General features: G+C 48.7%; 1 protein-coding gene across 2 annotated transcripts in view; it reads right to left on the bottom strand.

Moving 5' to 3' along the window:
• Nucleotides 1-9,697: 9,697 nt before the first annotated feature.
• Nucleotides 9,698-21,933, bottom strand: part of LOC133356969 (alpha-2,8-sialyltransferase 8E-like) — a 55,244-nt gene continuing 43,008 nt past the window's right edge. For both annotated transcript variants that reach the window (XM_061574698.1, XM_061574699.1), the window contains one exon: nt 9,698-12,486. In XM_061574698.1, coding sequence (XP_061430682.1) covers nt 12,157-12,486 — 330 coding nt within the window. In that variant the 3' untranslated portion in view covers nt 9,698-12,156. The remainder of the gene's footprint in view (nt 12,487-21,933) is intronic.

Here is a 21,933-nt window from a genome sequence, read left to right as displayed (position 1 = left end):
AGACTTACCCAGACACCCATAGACTCACATACAGAGTCATAATCACATAGAGCCCCATAGACCCAACAGAGACCCACACTCACGCAGAGACCCGTAGATCCACATAGACACTCATAGACACACAAAGACCCACATATTTACGCAGAGATCCATAGACTTACACAGAGACGCATAGATTCACAGGGAGCCAGAGACTCCACACAGCGACCCACACACACGCATAGACCCATACACCCATGTAAACACCTACAGACCCACACAGAGACCCACAGACTCACATAGAGACCCATATACTCACACAGAGACCCACAGGATTATAGCCCTGTATCATAAGTAAATCGAGGCTCGTAGACTTCAACCACCAGACCTACATATCCATAGACCCTAGGGGGCAGCGTAACCCTGACGAGTGACCCCAGTGTTAAACCCACAGGCTCCAGTCGGTAGTCATGCGTCTGCTGTCCCCTAGCGGTCAATGTAGAAGCAAGGCGGTTTAAGGAGAGAGTTCTCTGTCGGATATCCTGTCTATGCCTGGAACTACACCACTAAAAATAAGTATAACCCGTAAAAACAAAGTTTTTCACTATAAATCCTTTATATGCGTGGCGGCTAGAGTCCTCTCGTCCTCTGGCTTGAGATGGCTGCCACCTATGGGTCAGATGATTGTCTGCAGTATTAAACAATTGGTAATTAAATATTTAATTTGTTTTCCCTAAACAGTGTGACATTTTTGAAAAAAATTTTCACGAACATTAATTGTCTCGCACAACGAGTATGTGTGCAAAATGTCAGCTCGATTGGATCACGGGAAGTGGGTTAAAAAACGACCGAAAGGTTTGCACGGTCGTAAGCAAGCAAGCAAGCACGCAAGCAAGCGAACTTAATATAAAGGATTTAAAAAAAGTGGGTTCCTGCAACGGTTCTTCAAAAGACTGGACCTGTCTCATACAAAGCCAGCATCCAAGACAACCAGACCTGGAGGAGACATGTCGACCAGTTATTTCCTCGAAGCGAGGGGCAGAATAATCCCCTTTGGGTTTAGCGGAATGTTGGGGTAGTCTACCCTCTCTTCCAAGTTAGAGAAAACTGTTGTTTGGGTTAATGTGGACATTGCCATTTAAGGGGGAAGATATGTTAAGTTTCATGTTGGGTGTAATTGTCCGTGGTCCCTAACATTCTGTGAATCTTCGTGTGGAGCTATAAAGGACCGCGGCCCCTGGGGTCTGGGGAGCACTTCCTGGGTCGTGGAATAAAGGATTGTTCGATACTGAAGCTTCCTTGCCTCTGATCTTCATAACAAGTGCGTCCGGGGTCTGCTCTGGTGGGTCAAGCCACAACAATTCGGGACTGATTTTTGGGGTAAGATGCCTTTGAAAATTATCATTGACCAAGGGTACATCGAATTGCCATTGGCCGTTGTATGGCATTTTCACCCTCTCTCGCTCGGATGTGTATGGCCAACGCCACTGTACAAGCACTGGCATCTAAAACAGTTCGGATTTGCCCTGGCGCGCAAATGTCGGTCCCCTTATGTTTGTGCAAGCTACTAGATTGGGTGGCGACCGCGGGAGGGATCCTCTTGGGACCTTCCAATAAGGCCGCCAAGACATTGACGTTAGTTGAAGCCTCTAGTGTCCAACGACCTTTCATCCAGGTTCTCAAAGCTGGGTTAGACACATCCATTGTCCAGAAGGGCACTGTGCTAGCCCATGTGTCGCCCGCACTTTACGTGGGATGTGTTGTTGGCGGTGTGCGGGTCGAGTTGAACACGCTGCCGCGTAAGAGTTCAGATGACATGTGGCTAAATTCGCTTTGTCCGAGTCTCTGCGGGATGAGTTGAGGGCGCTCTTGCGGGAGTTTGCTGATGTTTTTAGCGTGGGGAAATTTGACATCGGCCACACGACGCTTCTAAGCCACCATATTGACATGGAAGACGCCGCTCCCATCCGGCAGAACCCTTACTGGCTCAGCCCTGCAGAAAAGGAGCACGTTAGGCTAGCTGTTGATGAGACGCTAGCCGCAGACATAATTTCACTACCCACCAGCCCGTGGGGAGCCCCTATCGTTCTTCTTAAAAAGCATGATGGGAGCTGGCGCTTCTGTGTTGGCTTCTGCAAGCTTAACAAGATAATTGTGGCTGATGTGTACACTCTCGCTCGGAGGACAATTCCCTAGATGCTCTAGCACAGGGGTCTCAAACTCACAGCCCGCGGGCCAATTGCGGCCCTCGGGACGATATTTTGTGGCCCCACCTTAATATGAAAGTTTAATGTTAGTGCCGCCCGCGAGTTTTATATTGTAGCAACCCCGCTGTTAGCTGCTCTGTGGGACAATGTTATGATGTTCTGGTTTCCTACTGTATGCCTGTCCAGTGAATGCGGCATGCATGTGAGTGACATGGGGGGCGGGGTCAGTTTGTGTGTGCGTTTGTGTACGTGTGAGAGTGAGTGAGAGAGAGAGCCGGGAGAGAAAAGAGTGGCTTTAGGTGTGTGGAGAGCAGGAGGGTGAAATTCATAGTTTTCCGCCCTCTTTCGCGCAGGTCATGATGTATCCACTGCTTCATTTGTAAATCACAAGGTGCCGGAACGCTAAGTACATATGACAGCGCAGGTACGACGAGCACAGGTCCCGGAACGCACACAAAACGACGCTTAAAACAGCACACACATGCCACTTACAATGCAGTGGGACTTATTTAGGCTATACTGCAGTGACGGTATCAGTCTTTGTGTCAGTGATTAATAAAGTGGCATCTTGAGCAAAGGCGACTTCTGTGTCCAGCGGAGAAAACGAACGGAACACACACACACACAATTTGTTAAATTGAAGGCAAATTCAAGTGACACCACGGCTTCTTTACGCACACGCTGCGCTGTGAGGTTTTGGGAGCTTCTTTACGCAGACGGATTATTCTAAACCGCAGCAGTTTATAACACGTCATTGAGCTAATATTAAATTTTACAGTCTGGGCTGTTTTACATTATTATTTACACCTGATATGTGTGGATGAATTTTAATGATTTAAATTCCCTCATCCTCTGGTGGTGACATTTATGCACCGAGCCACAGACTATACATGACGATGTGCATAATTATTTTGGTTGATCTTAGAAGTCTGCATTTGTTATAATTTTATGAAATTGTGATGCTGTTGTTAAGAAAGCTTTATATATAACTTATTAGATTATCTTGTTATTGCGTGGCCACAAATTAGAAATTCATCCACCGATGTCAACAAGGGCTCCGTCATTTTCTAGTGATTACATTATATTGTTATTTTTTATTTTAATCATTTCTTTAAAAACTTTTTTAATATTTATATTTTTTTCGATACGAAAGGTACCGGATCTGCTCAAATAAGTCCCGGAACGCAGGCAAGCCAACACGCCGGCACAAAGTAAGCACAAAAATGCATAGAAAAATGTGATGATGTGACTGAAGGCAGCGAAAGCCCCGACAGTGGCCAGCAGCATTTGAACCCCGTGGTCACACAATGACGCTGCCTCATATAGTCCTCTCCTCTCCCTCTTTCGGCTCTCCACTGTGCGCGCACCGGAGTGCGTCAAAGCGCAGATCCACAGCTCATCCCGGCTCAGATCCCCGTGCTTTGAACAGAGAAGCGTGTATAGTAGCAGCCGCTACAGCTGTGTTTGCCTGTGACTGGGGTGTGGGGACAAAATCTGATGGGAACGCATTACCCCCCCCCCCCCCCCCCATAATATACGCACCTGTTGTTACCGGAAAAAAGCGGAAATGACGTGCATTTGCGGAAATTACGTCTCCGTGCGTCGCTGTTTGGCTAAACACTTGACTGAAACCTTATTGCGTGAGCGACAGCAAGTGGAATGAATATATATCTTGTCACACAGCCCCAATCATGTCTTTTTAAAAGCCTGCAGTGAAGAGAAAGGTTGGTGACGAGCACAGACAATTTCAGGAAAAGTGGGAGATGCAATATTTCTTTGTTGAGCACATGAGCACCCCGACGTGTCTTATATGTACAGAAAAAGTTGCGGTGCACAAGGAATACAACCTCAAACGTCATTACTCAACTAGACATGCTGAGGAGTATGCAAAATACCAGGGAGATGAGAGAGCCAACCGCGTTGCCAATCTTAAAACATGTCTACTGAGGCAACAAAATGTCTTCAAGAAAGCAACAAAAGAGAATAATGCAGCAGTCGAAGTAAGCTACGTGGTTAGTGAGATGATTGCTAAGGCAGGAAAGCCATTCACAGAAGGCGAGTTTATCAAAAAGTGCATCTTACAGGCTGCAAGTAGAGTCTGTCCGGAAAAGAAAGGTCAGTTTAGCAACATCAGCCTTTCTGCTAACACCGTGGCAGAGTGCATTTCTGACATGTCAAGTGACATTTATGATCAACTGGGTGAGAAAGCCAAATTTTTCAATGCATACTCAGTCGCTCTTGACGAGAGTTCAGACATCACTGACACTGCCCAGCTCACAATATATGTCCGTGGTGTTGATGACAATTTTGAAGTGATGGAGGAGTTGCTCACAGTAATTCCAATGCATGGTCACACCACCGCTCAGGAGATATTTTGCCAACTGTGTGATGCCATTGTGAATGCCGGTTTGCTATGGAAGAAGTTTGTTGGAATAACAACCGACGGAGCGCCATCAATGACAGGGAGGAAAAATGGACTGGTGGCACTTGTTCAAAGAAAACTAGAAGAGGAGGGTGTGGAGGAGGCCATTGCTCTGCACTGCATCATCCATCAGCAGGCCCTTTGCAGCAAATGCCTGAAGTTTGACAATGTGATGTCTGTTGTTGTGAAATGCATCAACCAAATCAGATCCACGGGCTTAAAGCACCGGATGTTCCGTACTTTTTTAGAGGAAATGGAGTCAGAATATGAGGATGTGCTCTACTTCATCGAGGTACGTTGGCTCAGCAGGGGAAACGTCTTGAAGATAATTTTGAGTTGAGAGCAGAAGTGAAAGCCTTCATGGAGAAGGATGGGGTGGCTGTTCCTGTGCTAAGTGATCCCAAATGGCTCATGGACTTAGCTTTTCTTGTTGACATCACGCATGAGCTGAATGTACTGAACAAGAAGTTACAAGGCCAGGGGCAGCTCGTCAGTCCTGCCTATGACAACGTAAGAGCATTCTCCACAAAACTTGTGTTATGGAAAGCCCAGCTCTCTCAGACAATCCTTTGCCGTTTCCCAGCATGCAAGGCACTCCTGAATGCAGGCACACCATTCAGTGGTGAGAAGTATGTTGATGCCATTTTGAGGCTACAGGAGGAATTTGATCACAGATTTGCAGACTTCAAGACGCACAGAGCCACTTTTCAAATTTTTGCCTATCCCTTCTCCTTTGATGTGCAAGATGCCCCTCATGTGCTTCAAATGGAGCTCATTGACCTGCAGTGCAACTCTGACCTCAAAGCCAAGTTCAGGGAGGTGAGTGGAAAAGAAGACAAGCTTGGGCAATTTTTGCGAGAATTGAACCCCAGCTTCCCTGAGCTTTCCCGAATGTTCAAGCGGACCATGTGCCTTTTTGGGAGCACATATTTGTGTGAAAAGTTCTTCTTCACCTTGAACTTCAATAAGTCCAAGTACAGGTCCAGACTTACTGATGATCATCTTCAAGCCATACTGAGGGTCTCAACTGTTTCCTCCCTCAAGCCAAATGTGGCTCTCAGCTATGTGAGAGGAAGCGCTGCCAGGTCTCTGGCAGCAAGAAGTAGGCAAGAGAAGCCATGTTCAGAAGAACTGTTCATGTTCTTCAATATTTTATTCATGTTCAGAAGAACCCATTGAAGTTAAATAACTGTTAGTAATGACATTTGAGAAGATTGGATTTTTTTAGCAAAGTTTTTTTTTGTGGAATACCTGATGCGGCCCAGTCTCACCCAGATACTGCATCCAGCGGCCCCCAGGTAATTTGAGTTTGAGACTCCTGCTTTAAAAGCAGCCTGCATCAGCAGCTTGCCTCCTATTTTGTGTCTTCCTGAGGACGATTGCTTGAGTTGCGATCGAAACGTCGTAAATATTATTCATTCTACCTACGTGACTTTAACGAAAGAACCAAAGAGTATGGATTCCTGCAGTCACGAAAGCTTCAAATCAAGACTGGAGAGTTCGTTTGCAAGCCTGATGAACCAGACCACACGTGTTTCTGATTATTCCAATGGACTTCATTATATTTAAACTATTAAACCATTTTAACTGGTAATAATAACACGAATGTATAATGTGCATTCCATCTGAAAATCCAAATGCGTAAGGAATCACTGAGCTCAGTTTAACACATAGGCTGTCGCGAAAAATATTCATAATAATCTACAACTCATTACTAATCATAACAATTGACTGATTACTTATCTATTATATAATTACAATACCCCTCTTCTTGGTTCTTTCGGTAAAGTCACGTAGAAGGGAAGTAATAAAATAATAAAAATAAAACATAATAAAACAATTCTCACGACGTTTCGGCCACAACGCAAGCAGCCGTCCTCAGGTGAAAACCAGGTCCGTCGAGGCGACAGAGTCTGAATGAAACAGCACACGGGCTTGGAGCATATATATAAGCTGGGCGCATTGACAAAGGAATTTGCATATCAACAGGAATTTAGCATATTCATGGGAAATGCAGGAATGTAATTAGTACTGCATATGCATGTGCATTATGCAGGATTAACAGCATCAAAGGGAGCTGCAGTTACTGCTGCTGCAGTAGTTGCTGCTGCTGCTGCAGTTTCTGCTGCTGCTGCAGTTGCTGCTGCTGCAGTTGCTGCTGCTGCACTTGCTGCTGCTGCTGCACTTGCTGCTGCTGCTGCACTTGCTGCTGCTGCTGCACTTGCTGCTGCTGCTGCAGTTGCTGCCTTATCCATTTTAATATAACACTATGTATTATTCTACCCACCCTAATGTGTATCATACTGCTATATGTTTACTGTACAATTACGACACCATACATTACTCTGCACACTGCACCATGCCAGTGAGTGGAACGCGGTCTGAAAGTCACCGTTAACGTGAACACAATCAGTTAAGATCCGCAATGGTTTATTACGTCCTTCCAATGATTGCTAAGACAGAATCCATCTTCTCGGTTGAAATTGTCTCTGTGTTTGTATATGTGAACCGAGAAGATGGATTCTGGCTTAGCAATCATTGGAAGGACGTAATAAACCATTTCGGATCTTAACTGATTGTGTTCACGTTAACGGTGACTTTCAGACCGCGTTCCACTCACTGGCATGGTGCAGTGTGCAGAGTAATGTATGGTGTCGTAATTGTACAGTAAACATATAGCAGTATGATACACATTAGGGTGGGTAGAATAATACATAGTGTTATATTAAAATGGATAAGGCAGCAACTGCAGCAGCAGCAGCAAGTGCAGCAGCAGCAAGTGCAGCAGCAGCAAGTGCAGCAGCAGCAGCAACTGCAGCAGCAACTGCAGCAGCAGCAGAAACTGCAGCAGCAGCAGCAGCAACTACTGCAGCAGCAGTAACTGCAGCTCCCTTTGATGCTGTTAATCCTGCATAATGCACATGCATATGCAGTACTAATTACATTCCTGCATTTCCCATAAATATGCTAAATTCCTGTTGATATGCAAATTCCTTTGTCAATGCGCCCAGCTTATATATATGCTCCAAGCCCGTGTGCTGTTTCATTCAGACTCTGTCGCCTCGACGGACCTGGTTTTCACCTGAGGACGGCTGCTTGCGTTGTGGCCGAAACGTCGTGAGAATTGTTTTATTATGTTTTATTTTTATTATTTTATTACTTCCCTTCTACGTGACTTTACCGAAAGAACCAAGAAGATGAATCCCTGCAGTCACGAAAGCTTTAAATCGAAATACAATACCCCTCTCCACCTCAAATCACTGCACCTGAATGAGTTAAATGATGATGTCACCCTGCTGCTCTATTTAAGACCGGGAGCAAGTTAGGGCTTCACCATTCTGGCAAATTGCCCAATGATGCTGGATGTAATTACCAGCGAAACGGCGTATTCAAAAATTGTAAATGTTATGGATTCACTCTTCAACAGACCGGTGGGCTAAAGTAGTGAACTATTTATCTTTTGTCAACGTGACACTTTTTTACTGATTGCCCATTTTGGGTGGTGGAGGATTACGACCCATTTATAAATAACGCGATCTAACCCAAAAACGTTTATTATGAATATTATTGGTCGCGAAAGCCTACGTGTTGAACTGACTAACCTCTATGGGGAGGATACTTTTCTTACAACCAGAAAATTGGAGAAGCTCTGCATCAAGCATATGAAATTGATATCTTCACTGGCGTTTCTCAAAAGGTGCAGATATTCGAAGGTTAAAATAACACATCACAGAAAGTCAGCTAAAGCTAACCAAATACTACAAAAAACTAGCGAATTATTATTAATAGAGAGAATACAGCACAACAGGAGTGAATTGTCTTACATTTCGGAATCTCTAAGGCAGTTGCACTTGGATATATGCAATAGTGTATCGATGCATTATTGGAATATAATGGATACCATAACATAACAATCGGCTGATAATGTGTCTAATCATACAATAACTTGCCAAATAAATTAAATTCTCTAGACTTAATAATAAACAATTCCCTACTAAAAACGAACAATTTGAAAACAAAACCGTAATGAACTTAACTAACACTGTTTTAACCAGTGACATGATATCCGTCCTTTCTAAAGGCCTTAACTTTGCCATTACCCCACGCACAATTCCAGTCGATGAAATAATTGCTCGGGTAGAATCGGCGGTAAGACTCCTTACATATAATGAGGCAGAGATGACTAGACACGAGGTTGCCAAAAAGATTGAGAATAGCAAAGTACCAAAAGTAAATATTAGCTCGAATGAAGCAAAGGTCTTAAGAGAGCTCCGATTAAATAAAGATATTCAAATCCTGGCAAATGATAAAGGCCGCACTACTGTAGAGATGTCACGAGACGATTATGATAAATAAAAATAAAAGATTTACTACAGGAAAGTACCTACATGGGGAGAAAACCATTGGAGCACCTAATAAAAACCATTACCTTGCTATACATAGCAGGTGTTACCAAAAATATTTCCAAAATCTTGAACAAACACAAGATTCAACACAGTACATAGAATACGTGATTTGATCCCATCTGTGAATAATGTGATTCCTGACATGCAATACCCTGGTGTCTACAAAATAAGTTGTGTCTGCGGCAGTAGTTACATTGGGGAAACAAAACAACATGCCTCGGACCGTGTTCACGAACATAAGGCAGATTTGAAACACGGCATAACCAATACCTCTGCCGTGGCTTATCACTGTTTTAATGCGGTTGGCTCAAACATTATTGTTTTTTCCGAGACCAAGGTACTCTGCAAACCTTCGGGCTACCATCAAAGATTTGTCCATGAAGCCAACCACATGTATAAACAGAGACACAAATTTCAATCGAGAAGATGGTTACAAACTGAGCAATCATTGGAAGGACGTTATTAACCGGTTTAGGTCATAACTGGCTGTGATGTCCCTTTCCTGCCTGCCGATGTTAGCAGCTATTCTCGACTCTTGAGTCACATTCACCAACACAGCTTATCTCTCCCCCTGCCACCTATTATCTATGCCCCACCCCCTCTCTCTCCCCCTGGTGCATTCGAAGCTTTCTTCCTTATCTCTGCCCCCCCCCCTCGCTCTCCATTTTGTCTCGGACGCAGCCCCTTTCTCATCTCCGCCCCACCTCCTCTCTCTCTCGCTGCCGCCGATTTCCCACTTGTCTCACGTGCAGCCCCTTTCTTATATTGCGTACGCAAAATCTGAATAGGTTTTACCCTTTCTGGCAATAAAACAGGAGGTATCCATTTGGTGTTTGAAACAAATAGATACTTATCGCACGGAATCAAGTCTGCATTAGCCACACACTGTACTTGTGGTGAACATGCAAACAAACGTGCTCTGATAACATATTGGCGTTGTCTTTTAAACTTATTGGCCTACACCAGAGACAGCAGCCTTCTGCTGTCTCTTGTGTAATCTCACCACCAGTGTCAGACCAGAGAACGCCAAAAAGCGAACAGCACGAAGACAATGCACGTGTATTATAGTATGAATAGTTCGGGGTGATCAGCTTTCTCATGGGATACCTTTTGTGCCAGTATCAAAGTATGGAAAATAATAAAAGATGTTGACCCTTTCTGGAAATAAAATAGGAGTTGTGTTAAGATGTTCAAACACCTAAATAAATACCGAACGTCATTTATATGACGGCCCTGCTGCCCGACAACACGGTGGGAGGCAGTAGTCGCGTTCTGGAAGAATGACGCATTATGTAAACATGGCGTTGTAGTAAATAACATATAATGCAGGGGGTAAAGTATGGTCCGCCATAACGTGCGTGAGATGCATACGCAGGGCCCAACGAAGATTGAGGATGCACGGTGGATAGCATCTAGAAGCATCCAGCAACATCCCAATGCCTTGTTGTGACTCTAGGTAGTATCTAGAAGCATCCAGCACATCCCAATACCTTTATTGTGTGACGCTAAACCGAGGCAACCATACGACCGCGTATCCCCACTCACGCGACCGTAGTTCCGTTCGCTCGATTTCGTAATATATCCCATTCGCATCCACCCTATATCGCGGTATAGGGAGAATGGACTGTGCTTTAAAACATCGTAAAACAATTAGGTTAAACTCACGAACACTGGTTGCCTACTTCCCAGCCAAATGCCCACCCACTCCCTGAGCCTCGACTGGTTTTATTGACCAGCAAACATCTGTGAGCTTCATAGCTCATCGGATTCCTCCTCTGGTAAAAATACATTTTCTGATTCTGGTAATGTCAGGGTCTTGTGAAATTTCACCCCGAGTAAAAACTGTCAGGCCGAAACGAATCTCAGTGTCATGGAGAATTCTTCGACCTGGCGATTTATATCTTAGGCCTGGCAAAACTCCTACGGCGAGTTCGCTAGGCAGCTGGCTGGCTGGCTGGTAACAAGAAGTAGGTGCGCATTGCTACGCCATGTAAATGCAAACTACAAATTTTAAACTCTGATTTCCCTTCAGCCCCAGGTCTGAAGGAAGCCACAATTCAGAGCTAAACCCTCGCACAATGAGTCCCTTTCGAAGTCCTTAGGCCTCGTAAACGTCTTTAAAGGCCTCGGAGAGAGAAATCGGAGGCCCCCCCCCCCCCCCCCCTGGCAGGAACGCGGGTTCCAGAGGGGGGACATGGGTAACGGGGGAAACGCGGGTTCTGGTGGGAATGTGGGTTCTGGAGGGGGAACGTGGTTTCTGGAGGGGGAACGTGTGTTCTGGAGGGGGAACGTGGGTTCTGGAGGGGGAACGTGGGTTCTGGAGGGGGAACGTGGGTTCTGGAGGGGGAATGTGGGTTCTGGAGGGGGAACGTGGGTTCTGGTGGGAACGCGGGTTCTGGTGGGAACGCGGGTTCTGGTGGGAACGTGGGTTCTGGAGGGGGAACGTGGGTTCTGGAGGAGGAACGTGGGTTCTAGGGAGGAATGTGGGGTTTGATGGGGGAAGGTGGGTTCTGGTGGGAACGTGGGTTCTGGAGGAGGAACGTGGGTTTTGGAGGGGGAACGTGGGTTCCGGAGGGAGAACGTGGGTTCCGGAGGGGCAACGTGGGTTCTGGAGGAGGAACGTGGGTTCTGGAGGGGGAACGTGGGTTCTGGAGGAAGAACGTGGGTTCTGGAGGGGGAACGTGCGTTCTAGGGTGGAACGTGGGTTCTGGTGGGAATGTGAGGTCTTGGGGAGAACCTGGGTTCTGGTAGGAATGTGGGTTATGGAGGGGGAACGTGGATTCTAGTGGGAACGTGGGTTCTGGAGGGAGAACGTGCGTTACCGGGGGGGAACGTGGGGTCTGGTGGGAATGTGGGTTATGCAGGGGGAACGTGGATTCTAGTGGGAACGTGGGTTCTGGAGGGAGAACGTGGGTACCGTGGGGGAACGTGGGTTCTGGTGAGAACGTGGGTTGTGGAGTGGGAACCTGGGTTCTGGTGAGAACGTGGGTTCTGGTGGGAACGTCCGTTCTAGTGGCAACGTGGGTTCTTGGGGGGAACGTGGGTTCTGCTGGGAAAGTGTGTTCTGGTGGGAACGTGGGTAACAACCATCCCCCCCCTCCCCCCGGGTGCTGCCACCACCGCTGCCACCACCGCCGCGCTATCACTGCTCCCCGCACGCGTTCACGTGCAGGCGGAGCACCCCGCGGCTGTGCAGCCTCAGCAGCTCCGCGAACTCGCTGGGCATGTAGTGCCCCGACTTGGGCTGCTGGTCGTCGTAGTAGTGGTGGGGCAACCGGCGGCCCAGCGGTCGGTCAACAGGGGCGGCCGTGGGGGTCATGGCGGCCTGCACCCCCTTCTTACTCTTCCTGCTCCTCTTCGGGATCCTCCTTCTCTCGTCCTCCTTCACCTGCACCGGGGTGGGCAGGTCGTACACGAACGGCCAGAAGCCAAAGACGTGCACCTCGTTGCACAGATCCATGGCCACGCTTGTCTGGGGTGGGGGGGGGGGGCATGTGGGAGTGAGGAGGGGGGAGATAGGGGAGGGTGGGAGATGTTTTGGGAGACACAGGGATAATTTTACGGGAGTGTGCACATTCTATTTAAACTATTAAACCATTTTAGCTGGTAATAATACGAATGTATAATGTGTATTACATCCGAGGATCGCAATACGTGTAATAAAAGACTCCGTCAGGCACTGCTGGTCTCCGTTTGTCTTTTATTCAGGTTCTTCTCCGCACCCCACTGGTCTCCTCCACGGACCAGCGTCGTCTCGCGCGCGCCCCGCGCACGCTCCCTCTCGCGTGCCACGCACGCTCCTCCGTTAGCTCCTCCACTCGTCCTCACACCCTGCTAGTCCTGACAAGGGACCAGCGTCTCCTCTCGCGTGCCCCGCACGCTCCTCTCGCGTGCCCCGCACGCTCCTCTCGCGTGCCCCTGCACGCTCCTCTCGCGTGCCCCTGCACGCTCCTCTCGCGTGCCCCTGCACGCTCCTCTCGCGTGCCCCGCATGCTCCTCCGTCAGCTCCTTCTCGCGCGTGCCCCGCACGCGCTCTCCCGTTAGTCGCTCCGCTCACCGCTGGCCGACGGTGTGCCGAAGCCCCATCAGCCACGTGGCTGATGGCGCTGCGGCCACCCAACGTGGTCCCGTTTCTTCACTCCATCAACTGGCCCCGATCTCTTCCGGGCTCCCCTCTATATCGTCTCTGCCACGTGACCCTGACTCCTCCCCTTCCAGATCATCAGATCCGGCCTTCTCATACTGCCCTGCTGGCTCCACCTCCATTCACCTCGCTTCCCATTGGAGCCGAGGTGAATGGTGGCCCCTCCCACACGCCCCCCATACTGGGCCATGTGATTGGGCCAGAGCCCAGCAGCAACCCCATTACGCTCGTATTACATGACCCCCCCCCCCCCTGATGAAAAATCCAACTGTCCCGGCTGCAATAGGATAAAATAATGCAAGCGACGGCATCACAATCAGGAATCACCCCAGACACAACGGAGAGTACAACGACAAACACAATTAACGAAAGGGAAGGGATCAGGATTCGGTACGGAACACCGGTCGATCCTCCGTGCAACAAGCAAGAAAGAATTTAGGAATGGAAAGCAATGCACAACAACGGTAACCGACACGCAAGAACGGCCGACGCGCATAAACCAGGAATGCGTTGTCTTAGAGCGTGTCCATGTTGCTGGGCCATCCGCCTGGCTCAAGTCCAACTTCAGAGAGCAACTGGTAGAGCAGGAGTGACGAACAGGTGCTCAACTCCCCCTTCAAGTCCACAACCGGTTAGGACAACCGGTGACACCCAATGTGGCAGGCGCCGAAGATCTGTGACGAAAAGGAGAACCCAACCCCCTGAGGCACAGCACAATGAAACGCAAATCCGCATGTCGTACAAGACAGCCACCTGGCCCCAGGGTAGTGGAGATGATCGAAATCCGCCCCGCGTAAGGAGAACCCCGATAAATTTCCAAAAATCGATGCGATGGATGCCCCAGTATTTACATTTTAACAAAAAAATATTATTTACACGTGACAACTAAATTTTTCCTGCTCTTGCCCATCAGCAGTCCTCCCTTGAGGACCAGCACAGACATCTCACATAAACAGCATCTACCCACTGTCACTCGCACCACAGCCCCCGGTCGCATACCCTCGCGTGGAGAGAGCCATGCTCCCCAGCGGCAACATTTAACTTGCCTGTCGTCCAACCACAGCAACGTCCACTGGCCATACACTCGGCCAGTGCAATTTCGGGGACGAGACAACGGCACATCGCAACGACTCAGCCACGCTCCATCCCGTACTATCCCATCACCAATGGACACACCCCAGCACTTTATAGTCTGACGTTTTACAGACAAGGGAAGGTTCATCGCTTGGCAAGGCCAGACCCCATCGACCCCCCCCCCCCCCCCCCCCCCCACGGGGCAATGTTCCCTTATACATGCAATAATGTCATAACCCAGAGCGGAACAAGTCCGCGGCCCTTCCCGCTGGAGGACCCGCAAGGGGAATCCCTGCCTCATGCTAGCCAGGTCTCCCCGTTCGCTGCCACGTAACGGAACCTCTACTCCTGAATTCCGTGAGCCCCCGGCCCACCAGGTTCACAGTCTGCCACCGCACAACGGAACCCCGGCTCCCCGAGCCATATGAGCACACGGGCCATTAGTTTGAGACATACCACGGAGTGTCTCGCCTCCGGGCTTTCAGGTCAGCCATCGGCCATAGGCCGATGTGACCACAACTCGTGCATCACCCACTCAACAATGGCGGCCGTATACTGGTGAAAAATTTGCCCCAGAATAGAACCCAGCCAGCATCTCTGTCCCAAAATGCAGGTGCAATGACACGCCCCCCCCTCTTAGTCAGACACGGGCCACTATGCTCCTGTTACCCCGATGGGCGCCAACACGCCAGCATTGCGCACAACACGCAATGCATGCACACAAGTTATAGCGCAACACGAGAGTCAAGAGATGATATCCATAACCGCATCCCCACGGCTCGACGTGTATACTCAAAATGGCGGCGGCACTCGCGAAGCGCCCCACCGAGGTTTTCTCCGCACGCTCAAAATGGCGGCCCCCTGCGCCAAGCGCATCCCCGCGATTTCCCGCGCGAGCACAAAATGGCGGCCCCATGCGCCGAGCGCATCCCCGCGTATTCCCGCGCTATCCAAAATGGCGGCCCAACGTGCGACCACTTCAGCAGTTTTTCCTGTGCGTGCACCCCAGCTGCCTCTCGCTGGGGGTGACAACACACATCCCCTGTCATGTTTTAACAAACCCCCAAAGATATGACACATAGCCGCAGCTTGCTGTGCACAGCAGTCGTATCGGGGGAATTTTTAAACCATAGTTGACCAAAACACATTGCTCATACACACCAACTCGCAATGCAACCCCTGGCCGCATGCAATCAACGGAAAGAGCGACGCCACTTGGCGGAAATTTACGGCCCCATCCCTCAACACTCGCAATTTCCTATGAACACACATGCAATCTCGTGTGCACGAACACCCATACAACCAAAATTTAGGGTCCCCCACGAATTGACCAATTTCCGAACAGGTACACAATCCCGAACCCAATGGTCAAAACAATGCACCGCACTCCGTATCCGTACAGAAAGACAGTCTATACAGTTCGTGCAGTCAGCATATCGCGATTACAAGCAGAAAAGTTCCACACAGGTCGTACATTATGCACAATCGCAAGCAGAGCTGCAGGCAGACAACACACCGTTAACCCAATCGCACCGTGCAGCAAAAAAAAATCATCAAAATAACCACGTCGCACACAGCAACCCACGGGATGGTAACAGCGCGGGACACTCGACGCAACCGAATTAATAATTAACCTCACCATCAAGATAACATCCCCATGCCGCAACGCATAAACACTATTTGACACAGAGCAAACACAAGCAGACAGCCCGTCCATCCTCACACACACACCCCTACCCGCGCTCCACACGCTCGAGACATACAACAATCGCACCCCGGCACAAGCAAGATGGGTGAGGTGTGTGTTAGGGCCGGGTGAATATTGTCACGACTCGCCCGGGGCTGCAGCGAGCAGAGGACGGCAGGGTGGTGACTTGAGATGCTTCGCAGAACTCGGACGGTGAGCGCGGCGTCCTCCCACGACTGCTCCGGTGTCTCGCACACGAGCCAGGATGGGAGAGCTCCCGCCCCGGCAGCAGCAGCGTCGGCATTCTCTCTTTGCGGCTCCTTCCCGCAAAAACAGCTGCTCAGCAGCAGGATGCACACCACGCGGCGCCTCCGAGATGGCAGCACATGGCCGCCTCTTCGCCGCGATGTTCAAGATGGCGGCGGCCTGCCACGTGGTCGCTGGAGGACGTGCGCCGGCGGCCGTCTCTTCGTCGTCGGAAGACGTAACAAGTGGGTTACGCTTTTCAAGTTCTCGGCCATCTTTCTCTGTTATTTTGCTTTGAAAAAGTCCACCTCTGACTCCAGTGTAATAAAAGACTGTCAGGCACTGCTGGTCTCCGCTTGTCTTTTAATCAGGTTCTTCTCCGCACCCCACTGGTCTCCTCCACGGACCAGCGTCGTCTCACGCGCGCCCCGCGCACGCTTCCTCTCGCGTGCCACGCACGCTCCTCCGTTAGCTCTTCTACTCGTCCTCACACCCTGCTGGTCCTGAAAAGAGACCAGTGTCTCCTCTTGCGTACCACGCACGCTCCTCTCGCGTGCCCCGCACGCTCCTCTCGCGTGCCCCACACGCTCCTCCGTCAGCTCCTTCTCGAGCGCCCCGCACGCGCTCTCCCATTAGTCGCTCCGCTCCTCCCCGCTCCGGACACCGCTGGCCGACGGTGTGCCGAAGCCCCATCAGCCACGTGGCTGATGGCGCGGCGGCCACCCAACGTGGTCCCACTTCTTCACTCCATCAACTGGCCCCGATCTCTTCCGGGCTCCCCTCTATATCGTCTCTCCCACGTGACCCTGACTCCTCCCCTTCCGGATCGTCAGATCCGGCCTTCTCATACTGCCCTGCTGGCTTCACCTCCATTCACCTCGCTTCCCATTGAAGCCGAGGTGAACGGCGGCCCCTCCCACACGCCCCCCATACCGGGCCGTGTGATTGGGCCAGAGCCCAGCAGCAACCCCATTTACGCTCACATTACATACGTAAGGAATCACTGAGATGCTACGTAGCTCTTCTTTGTGAAGCCACTTGGCTATCATGAATGATATCTCATTGAAGTGGTATATTATTACTCTTTGCTTATTTCGGTTAAGTCACGTAGGTATAAAATAAAATAAATCACGACGTTTCGGGTGCAACAAGGACTGAATCCAAATGTACTAACTTTGGTAAGGTACTGCCTTACCAACACATATTTCACCTGGAATGGTATATTCTACAAACAAAATTAGGGTACCCCAATGGGTTCTCCCTTATCGACAGTGGTAGCGAATGTTTTCATGGACAAATTTGAGACCGATGCCATCCAGACATCCACCCTATGTCCTTCCTTGTGGAAGAGATATGTGGATGACACGTTCATCATCTGGCCACATGGCCTGCCAGCACTTAACCAATTTCTCAACCACGTCAATTCCATACACCCGTATTTTAAATTCCCCATGGAAGTGGAAAATGATGGCAAGCTACCATTTCTGGATGTTTTGATCGAGAAGAGACCTGATTGCTCGTTGGGACATTCGGTCTACAGCAGGGGTCTCAAACTCACGGCCCGCTGGCCAATTTATGGCCCTCGGGACGATATTTTGTGGCCCCCACCTTAATATGAAAGTTTAATGTTAGTGCGGCCCGCGAGTTTTATATTGTAGCTGCTGTGTGGGACAATGTTATGATGCTCTGGTTTCCTACTGTGTGCCTGTCCAGTGAATGCGGCATGCATGTGAGTGACATGGGGGGCGTAGTCGTGTGTGTGTGTGTTTGTGTACGTGTGAGAGTGAGTGAGTGAGAGAGCCGGGAGAGAAAAGAGTGGCTTTGGATGTGCGGAGAGCAGGAGGGTGAAATTCATAGTTTTCCACCCTCTTTCGCGCAGGTCATGATGTATCCAGTGCTTCATTTGTAAATCACAAGGTGCCGGAACGCTATGTACATATGACCGCGCAGGTACGACGAGCAGGTCCCGGAACGCACACAAAACGACGCTTAAAACAGCACACACATGCCACTTACAATGCAGTGGGACTTATTTAGGCTATACTGCAGTGACGGTATCAGTCTTTGTGTCAGTGATTAATAAAGTGGCATCTTGAGCAAAAGCGACTTCTGTGTCCAGCGGAGAAAACGAACGGAACACACACACACACAATTTGTTAAATTGAAGGCAAATTCAAGGGACACCACGGCTCCTTTACGCATACGCTGCGCTGTGAGGTTTTGGGAGCTTCTTTACGCAGACGGATTATTTGAAACCGCAGCAGTTTATAACACGTCATTGAGCTAATATCTATATTTTACAGTCTGGGCTGTTTTACATTATTATTTACACCTGATATGTGTGGATGAATTTTAATGATTTAAATTCCCTCATCCTCTGGTGGTGACATTTACGCACCGAGCCACAGACTGTACATGACGATGTGCATAATTATTTTGGTTCATCTTAGAAGTCTGCATTTGTTATAATTTTATGAAATTGTGATGCTGTTGTTAAGAAAGCTTTATATATAACTTATTAGATTATCTTGTTATTGCGTGGCCACAAATTAGAAATTCATCCACCGATGTCAACAAGGGCTCCGTCATTTTCTAGTGATTACATTATATTGTTATATTTTATTTTAATCATTTCTTTAAAAACTGTTTTTAATATTTATATTTTTTTCGATACGAGAGGTACCGGATCTGCTCAAATAAGTCCCGGAACGCAGGCAAGCCAACACGCCGGCACAAAGTAAGCACAAAAATGCATAGAAAAATGTGATGATGTGACTGAAGGCAGCGAAAGCCCCGACAGTGGCCAGCAGCATTTGAACCCCGTGGTCACACAATGACGCTGCCTCATATAGTCCTCTCCTCTCCCTCTTTCGGCTCTCCACTGTGCGCGCACCGGAGTGCGTCAAAGCGCAGATCCACAGCTCATCCCGGCTCAGATCCCCGTGCTTTGAACAGAGAAGCGTGTATAGTAGCAGCCGCTACAGCTGTGTTTGCCTGTGACTGGGGTGTGGGGACAAAATCTGATGGGAACGCATTACCCCCCCCCCCCCCCATAATATACGCACCTGTTGTTACCGGAAAAAAGCGGAAATGACGTGCATTTGCGGAAATTACGTCTCCGTGCGTCGCTGTTTGGCTAAACACTTGACTGAAACCTTATTGCGTGAGCGACAGCAAGTGGAATGAATATATATCTTGTCACACAGCCCCAATCATGTCTTTTTTAAAGCCTGCAGTGAAGAGAAAGGTTGGTGACGAGCACAGACAATTTCAGGAAAAGTGGGAGATGCAATATTTCTTTGTTGAGCACATGAGCACCCCGACGTGTCTTATATGTACAGAAAAAGTTGCGGTGCACAAGGAATACAACCTCAAACGTCATTACTCAACTAGACATGCTGAGGAGTATGCAAAATACCAGGGAGATGAGAGAGCCAACCGGGTTGCCAATCTTAAAACATGTCTACTGAGGCAACAAAAGGTCTTCAAGAAAGCAACAAAAGAGAATAATGCAGCAGTCGAAGTAAGCTACGTGGTTAGTGAGATGATTGCTAAGGCAGGAAAGCCAATCACAGAAGGCGAGTTTATCAAAAGTGCATCTTACAGGCTGCAAGTAGAGTCTGTCCGGAAAAGAAAGGTCAGTTTAGCAACATCAGCCTTTCTGCTAACACCGTGGCAGAGCGCATTTCTGACCTCTCAAGTGACATTTATGATCAACTGCGTGAGAAAGCCAAATTTTTCAATGCATACTCAGTCGCTCTTGACGAGAGTTCAGACATCACTGACACTGCCCAGCTCACAATATATGTCCGTGGTGTTGATGACAATTTTGAAGTAATGGAGGAGTTGCTCACAGTAATTCCAATGCATGGCCACACCACCGCTCAGGAGATATTTTGCCAGCTGTGTGATGCCATTGTGAATGCCGGTTTGCCATGGAAGAAGTTTGTTGGAATAACAACCGACGGAGCGCCATCAATGACAGGGAGGAAAAATGGACTGGTGGCACTTGTTCAAAGAAAACTAGAAGAGGAGGGTGTGGAGGAGGCCATTGCTCTGCACTGCATCATCCATCAGCAGGCCCTTTGCAGCAAATGCCTGAAGTTTTACAACGTGATGTCTGTTGTTGTGAAATGCATCAACCAAATCAGATCAAGGGGCTTAAAGGACCGGATGTTCCGTACTTTTTTAGAGGAAATGGAGTCAGAATATGAGGATGTGCTCAACTTCACCGAGGTACGTTGGCTCAGCAGGGGAAACGTCTTGAAGAGATTTTTTGAGTTGAGAGCAGAAGTGAAAGGCTTCATGGAGAAGGATGGGGTGGCTGTTCCTGTGCTAAGTGATCCCAAATGGCTCATGGACTTAGCTTTTCTTGTTGACATCACGCATGAGCTGAATGTACTGAACAAGAAGTTACAAGGCCAGGGGCAGCTCGTCAGTCCTGCCTATGACAACGTAAGAGCATTCTCCACAAAACTTGTGTTATGGAAAGCCCAGCTCTCTCAGACAAACCTTTGCCATTTCTCAGCATGCAAGGCACTCCTGAATGCAGGCACACCATTCAGTGGTGAGGAGTATGTTGATGACATTTTGAGGCTACAGGAGGAATTTGATCACAGATTTGCAGACTTCAAGACGCACAGAGCCACTTTTCAAATTTTTGCCTATCCCTTCTCCTTTGATGTGCAAGATGCCCCTCCTGTGCTTCAAATGGAGCTCATTGACCTGCAGTGCAACTCTGACCTCAAAGCCAAGTTCAGGGAGGTGAGTGGAAAAGAAGACAAGCTTGGGCAATTTTTGCGAGAATTGAACCCCAGCTTCCCTGAGCTTTCCCGAATGTTCAAGCGGACCATGTGCCTTTTTGGGAGCACATATTTGTGTGAAAAGCTCTTCTCCACCTTGAACTTCAATAAGTCCAAGTACAGGTCCAGACTTACTGATGATCATCTTCAAGCCATACTGAGGGTCTCAACTGCTTCCTTCCTCAAGCCAAATGTGGCTCAGCTATGTGAGAGGAAGCGCTGCCAGGTCTCTGGCAGCAAGAAGTAGGCAAGAGAAGCCATGTTCAGAAGAACCGTTCATGTTCTTCAATATTCTATTCATGTTCAGAAGAACCCATTGAAGTTAAATAACTGTTAGTAATGACATTTGAGAAGTTTGGATTTTCTTAGCAAAGTTTTTGTTGTGAAATACCTGATACGGCCTAGCCTCACCCAAATACTGCCTCCAGCGGCCCCCAGGTAATTTGAGTTTGAGACCCCTGGTCTACAGGAAAGCCACCCACACGGATGTCTATCTAAAGCCTGACTCCCATCACCATCCAGCCCAGGAGAATTCCCTCATCAAAACACTACACCATCTCCGACCAGCACCACCTAGCCAGTGAGTTGGCGCACATACACCAAGCCCTCAGGATGATAGGAAACAACCTTATGAGGATCCAACCAAAACCATCACTTTACCGTACATATCAGGGGTTACCAAAACTATTTCTAAAATCTTAAACAAATACAAGATCCAGGTTCGTTTCAACACAGTACACAAACTGAGTTGTGGTTGCGGTGGCAGTTACATTGGGGAAACGAAACGACATGTCTCGGACCGCGTTCGTGAACACAAGGCAGATCTGGCAAACGGTAGGACCAATACATCTAGCATTGCCGATAATTGTTTTAACGCTGTGGGCTCACACGAAATTGTTTTTTCCAAGACAGAGGTACTCTGCAAGCCTACCAGCTACCTTCAGAGATTTGTTCATGAAGCCATCC

Source organism: Lethenteron reissneri, chromosome 56 (assembly GCF_015708825.2).
Source record: "Lethenteron reissneri isolate LAM-NWPU_2019-01 chromosome 56, ASM1570882v1, whole genome shotgun sequence".
NCBI lineage: Eukaryota > Metazoa > Chordata > Hyperoartia > Petromyzontiformes > Petromyzontidae > Lethenteron > Lethenteron reissneri.
Note: the sequence above shows the minus strand (reverse complement) of the source record. Positions and strands in the feature narration are given on the sequence as shown.